Below are 9,415 nucleotides of genomic sequence, written 5' to 3' on the forward strand. Positions count from 1 at the left end.
AGCGAATACTTCACCTTTTGTCACCATTTGTATTTGATCACAGAACTAATAAATGCATGGCCGCGTAGAAATTTGCTCGACTTTTAGTACCGAAATAAAGGCTCCGTACTGAAAAATCAGAATACATGTACCCATTTGAATTGGGGTTGCAAAGAGGAAGTAGAATCGCAATTCGAAATTAAATTGATAATTTTATTAGAGAATCATGCTTTACAACAGGGGTGTCCAAACACACTAAATAATCAAAGCATTTGTGGGCCAGTTTGATATTTTCTAAACCAATATATATATATAATATATATATATATATATATATATATATATTAGTTTGTCTGTCTATCTGTGTTGGTCCTGTGATGAGGTGGCGACTTGTCCAGGGTGTACCCCGCCTTCCGCCCGATTGTAGCTGAGATAGGCTCCAGCGCCCCCCGCGACCCCAAAAGGATTAAGCAGAAGAAAATGGATGGATGGATGGATAGTTTGTAACCTTTGACTGACCTCAAGTTTGGCCCCAAAGACCTAAAGGGGTTTCAATCATAAAAAATAAAAAATATGTCACATATATCTTTTCCACGCTTAAATCTCGAGCTCAACTTCAGATCTGTTGATACAATTAGTTTTTTCTATGTCGTATTCCCTTTTGTTAAAGATAATCGTTTTTATGGCAAAACCACAAACTATGCAATATTTCACAAACTAATTTGATGTGAAGTAATTGGACCCTTAAATAGGTCCATTATTTATGACAACACTTAATTTATTGTATTATTATTTTTGGAAAAATCAATCAAAATATCCAAAAGGTCCCGGCTCAAAAAGTGTTAAGGTAAGATACATTGTTTTATATGTTTTTATTTTCAACGCTTAGATCTCTAGATCAACTTCAGATTTATCAGTCAATATTTTTATTATTATTTTGTTATGGTTTTTTTTGTTTGTTGGTTTTATTCCCTTTGTGTAATAGAAAACGTTTTTTTATATGGCAAATAGACAAAATATGCAATATCTCCCCCCAAAATGGAATATTTAATATGAGGTCATTGGAGCCCTGAAAAGGTCAAACATTTATAACATTGATTTTGATTCATTATTATTTTCTGAGCAATGACAGTAAAGACAAAAAAAGCCTGCATGGCAACTTTGTGTTATTAGTGTCAAAATTGCAACTTTTTGTCATTACACTTCACCTGTTTCTTTTTTAATGCTATTTTTAGAATGTGGCGTGGGCCGCTAAAAAATGGAAGTGCAGGCTGTAAAGGACCGCAGGCCCCACTTTGGTCACATCTGCATAACAATATATTTTTTACTGCAGTACAACTATGAACCTTATATAAACATATTTGAATAACAGAGAACATTTTCCACTGACAAGAAAACATTTTTTCTTTATGAAACATAATCCAATTTGATGTATTACAACTTAGAAATTATGGAACATGGGAGAAAAATACTTCATTTTCCAGAATGCTTTACTTTGTACAAGTATTCAAAACAGAATACATTTGTTTGATTTTAGTATTTAAAATTATTTTTTTGTTTTATGTTATTTGGCGATAAGGACTTTATCTGAACTGCAATGCATTTAATTCCACTAGTTTTGGAAATTCTTCAAATGAATCAAAAATAAACATTTTCCACCAGTCTAATATTTGTCTTTATTCCATCTGTAAACTTGAGTTTAAAATTTGCATGGGCATTGACTGATTTTGACCATTTGTCTCCCCCTGGGGTCCGTGACCGTGTACTGCAGTGGTGTGAGTATTGTGCTCCACAGTACAGTATTTCATGAACACCATAATAGTATTGTTTTTATTGAAGCGGTTCTTAAACGACAAACTTAAGTAGATGAACTCGACACCTGACAACGGGAACCCCTTTTGGGAACGACAATCGCTCGCCTTGTTCGGTGACAGAAGACAAAAACATGTTTATGCAAGACCTCACGGCGGTCGCTAAAGCTACGCAGTCTGCTGGGAGTGCAAGACGTTCCTACAAGGACGAGAGCGTATACACAAGAGAACTTGTAAGGGCTGACATTATTCAAAAACATCTGCGTTGGGAACAGTAGAAATGGGCAGAGAAAAAAGTCAAATTAATAAAATAATTGGTGTAAAGCGATGACAAAGAGCACTTGCGATGATGGACGTGGGAAGTGTGCCGTTTTGTTGTCAGGAAAAGAGATAAACGATGAAAATATGATTAGTTATTTTTAAAATTGAAGTTATACTGCAGTGGTGTCCAAAGTGCGGCCGGGGGCTATGGATAACTTTTTAATGACCTGCGGCATATTCTAATATATATATATATATATATATATAACAGTGGAATAAAAGAGAAAACAGGTGAAATGTAAACTACAAAAAGTTGTAATGTTGACTCCAGTAACACAAAGCTGCCGTGCAGGCTGTTTTATCTTTTTCTTTAAATTTGCCATTGCTCTAAAAATACTTAATCAATATCAATGTTATGAATTAACATATTCAAACTTTCAAATATTGCAAAATATATGAAAAACAAAGTTTTGACAGAAACGGCATCAAGCTAAACTAAACAAAAAAAAACAAAAAACAAGCTCATAATCAATAAATCTCAAGTTCAGCGAGAGATTAAAGAGTTGAAAGTATATAAAAAAAAAAAGTATGACTTATTTAATACTTTTATAAGTGGGGCCCTTTTTGGATCCCCAATAATTGTATTGGGATTTTTTTATATGAATAAATGAAGTAAAACATTTATTAGTATATCCCAATTAATTAAAATCAACAGTGTAATGAATTGTTGCCGTATTGAAGGCTCCAATTAATTCACATCAAATATTCCACATTGACATTTTTTGGGGGGAAAATCTTGCACATTTTGTGTTTTTTCTATTTGACAAAGTAAATGGATAGATCTGATGTTGATTTATAGATATTTGAGCATTCAAAGTAAAATATTACAGACTTCTTTTTAACACGTTAATGACTGAACATTTTTGGTCCGGGGGGACCTTTAACATTCACCAAAATTGAGGGAAGCCATAAGAGTAACAATATATATTGTATTGGTTTCGAAAATGAAAAATATCAAAATGGCCGCTGCACGCTGTTCAACTGCAATATTTAACAGCGCCCCCTCTAGTTGAACTCAAGTAGTGCACTCCATTTTGCTTTAATAAAACTTTTAATAAAATCAATTGCAATGCTCCTCTTTTTGTGCGTGACACTAAAGTAAAAATGTATTTGCATGGCAGTTATGACAGAGCACATGAAAACCGTTATTACAAAAAATGCATATCACAGAAACATTTCCTTTTTTTTTACTGACCTTGCCAAAAGATGAAGAACGCACGAGATAAACGCATAAAACAAACAAAAAAAAACTGCCACTTTGACTTCCCTGCTTCTCCTCATCGCCGCTCGCACGTTAAAAAGGAACACCCAGGCGTGATTTCATCGCAGCACAGCCGTGTGAAGCTTTTTGGGCTGTGCTAGTCATTAGCGGCCTGGAGCTCCAGAGTGGGAGCTGAGAGAGGAGGCAGCAGCAGAAGAGATGTTGTCTAGTGGAGGTAAAGGTGTGCTGGTAACCTTTTAGCATCCGGGCTCATCGCAACGCTGCACATCAAGTCGCGGCGGTTTTCTCCCGGTGGCTACATGATAACGCAGGGTGCGCGGCTCTTGCTGATCTTCTGCAAGGCGTGGCCATCACGAGCTTTCTGGATGACGTCCAACACCTGGACACAAAAATGCAGGCAAACACGTTAGACAGAAACCGCAGATATTTCTAACTGTGCTGTGATTCTTACGTCATCCTCGTAGGGGAATCCTCCCAGCTCCAACTTGGAGAAAACCAGCTGATCGTTGATGACAATCTCAAAGCTGGCTGGAAAAGGGAGGACAGACAAACAATGCAGTCTTCACACTTCAAAGCACACTCAAGGATAGGATCAAACAGCATGCACACTGGAAATGCTCACATCACAAGATCATTCTCCCAGGAAATTCTCCATGTCCCAGCTTTTTACGATTTTAGAATGTATTTCTTTTTTTCATGTGAAACACTTTTTCTTTCCACATTAAGACATTTTTAAAAAGTACACAACGTTTCTGCAGGACGGGTCGTCCTGTGAGCCCTGACGGACCTGGACTCATGTCTGTGTGGATGGGACACAAGCGTGGTTTCTCTTTGTTGCCTTAGCTGTGATTGTGGTTTTCTTTTTGTGCTGCAGAGCAGGAATCTGCTGCAAACCAATTTTAACTGAGTCAGACCACATGAACTGTCACATCAATCGTTCCTGTTTCATAAATTAACAAAAATAGAATTCACAGAACAAAACAAAAAAGTTAGCCAAGCTACCAGGTCTGTATCTTTTGGCCATTGGATTTTCCTTTAATCAACAAGAAAACAAAATATGACTGTATTTTTTGGGCTAATTGGTCCCAGGCCTGATTGTGGTAAACTAATTTCCATTAAGTAGAGTAATTGAAAATAAAATATTTTTAAAGTGATGACCTTCTAAATAACATACCCTATTTTTGGGACTTATAGCAACACTTAAAATCCTTTCATTTTCTCAAAAATCAACAGTGTGCCTTATAACCCTGTGCGCCTAATGTACATATTCATTCTGGTTGTGCCTACCGACCTCAAAGTATTTTATTTGGTACATTGTGTAATGCTAAGTGTGACCAGTAGATGGCAGTCACACAAGAGATCTACGTGCGGACTGCAGGTTGACGCCTGCTCAATAAATAACCCACATATGCGGTCCCCTCCAAGGTTTCTCATTTCCCAAACCCCATTCAATGGTTATACAAAAAAATAAAAATAAAAACTCTTGGACTTAATATTTTACATTGTATTATTAGCCAGGCCAAATCTGGTTTAGTTCCGTCAGCTTGCAGCATTTCTCTCATATTTTTGTTAATCTTATTTACCGTATTTTTCGGATTATAAATCGCTCCGGAGTATACGTCGCACCGGCCGAAAATGCATAATAAAGAAGGAAAAAAAACATATATACGTCGCACTCGAGTATAAGTCGCATTTTTGGGGGAAATTTATTTGATAAAATCCAACACCAAGAATAGACATTTGAAAGGTAATTTTAAATAAATAAAGAATAGTGAACAACAGGCTGAATAAGTGTACGTTATATGAGGCATAAATAACCAACTGGTATGTTAACGTAACATATTATGGTAAGAGTCATTCAAATAACTATAACATATAGAACATGCTATACGTTTACCAAACAATCTGTCACTCCTGATCGCTAAATCCGATGAAATCTTCTTCCTCGTTGTCGCTCCTGGTATGCGCCGCTAGCGTCCTTTCTTTCTGCTGCTCGATCGCCGTTTTCTGGTGCATATTTCACTACGTCCAGCTTGTAATCTGCAGTATATGATTTCCTTTTCGGTGCCATTTTTGTTCAGTCCTTCTCAGTTTTTATAAGTTACCGCCAATGTTGATGTGATCCATTTTTAATAGCTACGGCAGTAGCATATAGCAGTTAGCATCCCATGACCCACAATGCACTTCTGCCATGACCCCCCCCCCCCCCCCCCCCGCCGAATTCTTATTGGTTGGCGTGTGAGTGACGATTGGTGACGTGTGTGTGACGATTGCTGCCATTTGCTTCGTCTCTTACGTGAATGAGATGAATAATATTATTTCATATTTTACGGTAATGTGTTAATAATTTCACACATAAATCGCTCCGGAGTATACGTCGCACCCACGGCCAAACTATGAAAAAAAAGCGATTTATAATCCGAAAAATACGGTACTCAGATTTTCCATCACTTTCTACGCTAATTTCATGAATGTGATCAATTAAATCCACAGCTTAACTGTCAAACCTATTCTTCTGTTTAAGTGAGGTGCAATTAATTATAATTATTAGGGCTGTGAATCTTTGTCTGTCCCACGATTCGATTCAATATCGATTCTTGGGGTCACGATTTGATTCAAAATCGATTTTTTTTTTTCAATTCAACACGATTCTCGATTCAAAATTGATTTTTCCCCGATTCAAAAGGATTCTCTATTCATTCAATACATAGGATTTCAGCAGGATCTACCCCAGTCTGCTGACATGCAAGCAGAGTAGTAGATTTTTGTAAAAAGCTTTTATAATTGTAAAGGACAATGTTTTATCAACTGATTGCAATAATGTACATTTGTTTTAACTAGCAAATGAACCAAAAATATGACTTATTTTATCTTTGTGAAAATATTGGACACAGTGTGTTGTCAAGCTTATGAGATGCGATGCAAGTGTAAGCCACAGTGACACTATTATTCATTTATTTTTATAAATGTCTAATGATAATGTCAATGAGGGATTTTTAATCACTGCTATGTGGAAATTGTAACTAATATTGATACTGTTGATAATATTCACTTTTGTTTCACTACTTTTGGTTTGTTCTGTGTCGTGTTTGTGTCTCCTCTCAATTGCTCTGTTTATTGCAGTTCTGAGTGTTGCTGGGTCGGGTTTGGTTTTGGAATTGGATTGCATTGTTATGATATTGCTGTGTATTGTTTTGTTGGATTGATTAATTAAAAATAAATTGAAAATTTAAAAATAAAAAGTAGATTTTTAAAAAAATGAGAATCGATTCTGAATCGCACAACGTGAGAATCGCGATTCGAAATAGAATACATTTTTTCCCACACCCCTAAGCATTTCTCTCATATTTTTCTCAATCTTGTTTACCCAGATTTTCCATCACTTCCTACGCTCATTTCATGAATGTGATCAATTAAAACCACAGCTTAAATGTCAAACCTATTCATCTGTTTAAGTGACGCGCAATTAATTATAATTATATAGTGCTTTTCTCTCGTGACTCAAAGCGCTTTACGTAGTGAAACAAGTTCAACAAGCTTTCGATCATACCAACCTTTTTAAAATCGGGGTAAATATGTAGAAAGTTAGAACATTTTAAAGGGGAACATTATCACCAGACCTATGTAAGCGTCAATATATACCTTGATGTTGCAGAAAAAAAGACCATATATTTTTTTAACCGATTTCCGAACTCTAAATGGGTGAATTTTGGCGAATTAAACGCCTTACTATTATTTGCTCTCGGAGCGATGACGTCACAACGGGAAGCAATCCGCCATTTTCTCACTTTCGTCGGTGTGTTGTCGGAGGTTGTAACAACACGAACAGGGACGGATTCAAGTTGCACCAGTGGCCCAAAGATGCGAAAGTGGCAAGAAATTGGACGAAATTTGTTCAAAATACGAGGGTGTGGGGAAAGCCGACGAAATGGTCAGTCGTTTGTTCCGCACACTTTACCAACGAAAGCTATGCTACGACAGAGATGGCAAGAATGTGTGGATATCCTGCGACACTCAAAGCAGATTAATTTCCAACGATAAAGTCAAAGAAATCTGCCGCCAGACCCCCATTGAATCTGCCGGAGTGTGTGAGCTATTCAGGGACAAAGGTCCTCAGTAGCACGGCAAGCAATGGCGGCAGTTCGTTCCCGCAGACGAGCGAGCTAAACCCCTTGGATGTCTTGGCTCACACCGCTCTACCGTCCCTTATGCCACCGAAGATGATCAAAAGAAGAATATCGACCCTAGCTTCCCTGGCCTGCTGACATCAACTCCAAAACTGGACGGATCAGCTTTCAGGAAAAGAGAGCGGTTGAGGGTATGTCTACAGAATATATTAATTGATGAAAACTTTATTCATTACTCGTGGTTTTACGTAAATTATTATACATAAACTGTGTTTACCAATAATTTAGCTTAAAAACATTTATTTTTTTCAATCATTCGAGTACATTCGGGTAGTCTTGTGTAATGCAGTATTTTGTGTCTATTTAGGTATGGTTAACCTGAGTGCTGAAATCGTGGGAAAATATATGTTCTTAGCGCGCCTGAAATGGGCTGTCTGCACTCTCAAAGTGCATGTTGTTGCCAAATGTATTTCATATGCTGTAAACCTAGTTCATAGTTGTTAGTAATTATCGTATCAGACAGTGTTAAGCCGCTGAAATCCGAGTCTGAATCCGAGCTAATGTCGCTATACCTTGCTGTTTGTTTGTATTGGCATCACTGTGTGACGTCACAGGAAAATGGACGGGTGTATATAACGACGGTTAAAATCAGGCACTTTGAAGCTTTTTTTAGGGATATTGCGTGATGGGTAAAATTTTGAAAAAAACTTCGAAAAATAAAATAAGCCACTGGGAACTGATTTTTAATGGTTTTAACCCTTCTGAAATTGTGATAATGTTCCCCTTTAACAACAAGGTCACACCTAAAATATTGAGCCCCATTGACTTGGTATTGAAGAGGTTGACCATAAATTAGTGCATTTTCACCGGGTTAAAAAAAAAAATAACTTCCTTAATATTTATGACAGGAAAATGATACGTATATCACTGAAATCGACGGTCTGATTGATAATGCATGTTTCATTTAAACGAATAATACCTAATATAATATTGTTTTATTTTGAAGCGCTTATGTAACCACCAATATCAGTTATGTTATTAATTTACCTTTCCTCCCCACGAAGCCCGACAAGTCCGCCTCAGGAAACTCATCCTTGACCACCCGGGCGAGCTCCGTGTAGCGGGGCTCGTAGCCTCATTTGCCACTTGGAGACACAGAGAAGACAAAAAAAAGATAAAAAAAAAAACCAAAAACACGTTGAGTTTCACCACAGAGACAAGTTAGCTAGCCGTTAGCTAGACATGCTAGCGACAACAGCGCCGGTTTTTAAACGACATAAACATGAGATGAAAGCAAACATTCATAGTGCGAGGATAACACTTACCAGTATTCAACTCTTATTGTCAACACTCCCATTTTTTTAAATTTGTTTGCTGCTGTAGGTGCGGCAAGTGTAGCAGCAGTACGATGTAAGCAAAGTATGCGGTTTAGCCCCTCAGCTACGGCTATAAGGAATCCTATTTGTGGGCGGGGCGAGGGGCGGGGCTATGAGTAGACACAAACGCAGGTCACGTGACTGCGGCGTCAATCTCAGTCAGTCACACAGCACGACACCGGATATGTTGGTTTTACATAGGCAGGCAGGGCCGTTGCTAGGAATTCTTGGCCCCCCTGAAAGAGTATCGGTGTGGGCCCTTCTAACCCATTCATTGCCGCGTTAAATGTTCTTGTTTTTCAGTGTTCTTGACGCTGCCTGGTGTAATATATATATATTTTTTTTCTACAATTAACCACTAACAAGTTAATTATGTATAATTAGTTGTCGAGTATTATTAGTTGTCTATTCAAATTTACCACTCATAACTAGAGATGTCCGATAATGGCTTTTTTGCCGATATCCGATATTCCGATTTTGTCCAACTCTTAATTACCGATTCCGATATCAACCGATACCGATATATACAGTCGTGGAAAGTCGGACACGTTTCCGGTGAGGGTTGGACTCCGCCAAGGC

At 37.6% G+C, this 9,415-nt stretch overlaps 1 protein-coding gene across 1 annotated transcript; it reads right to left on the reverse strand.

Moving 5' to 3' along the window:
* Positions 1-3,143: 3,143 nt before the first annotated feature.
* On the reverse strand, positions 3,144-8,932 carry LOC133620096 (migration and invasion enhancer 1-like). Its single transcript, XM_061981316.1, has 4 exons — positions 8,786-8,932; positions 8,508-8,605; positions 3,785-3,861; positions 3,144-3,712 (listed from the first exon to the last, which is right to left on the reverse strand). The coding sequence occupies exons 1-4, from the start codon at positions 8,815-8,817 to the stop codon at positions 3,629-3,631; spliced, it is 291 nt and encodes a 96-aa protein (XP_061837300.1). The 5' UTR covers positions 8,818-8,932; the 3' UTR covers positions 3,144-3,628.
* Positions 8,933-9,415: the final 483 nt, after the last annotated feature.

This window comes from Nerophis lumbriciformis, linkage group LG24 (assembly GCF_033978685.3).
Source record: "Nerophis lumbriciformis linkage group LG24, RoL_Nlum_v2.1, whole genome shotgun sequence".
In the NCBI taxonomy this organism is placed as follows: Eukaryota; Metazoa; Chordata; class Actinopteri; order Syngnathiformes; family Syngnathidae; genus Nerophis; species Nerophis lumbriciformis.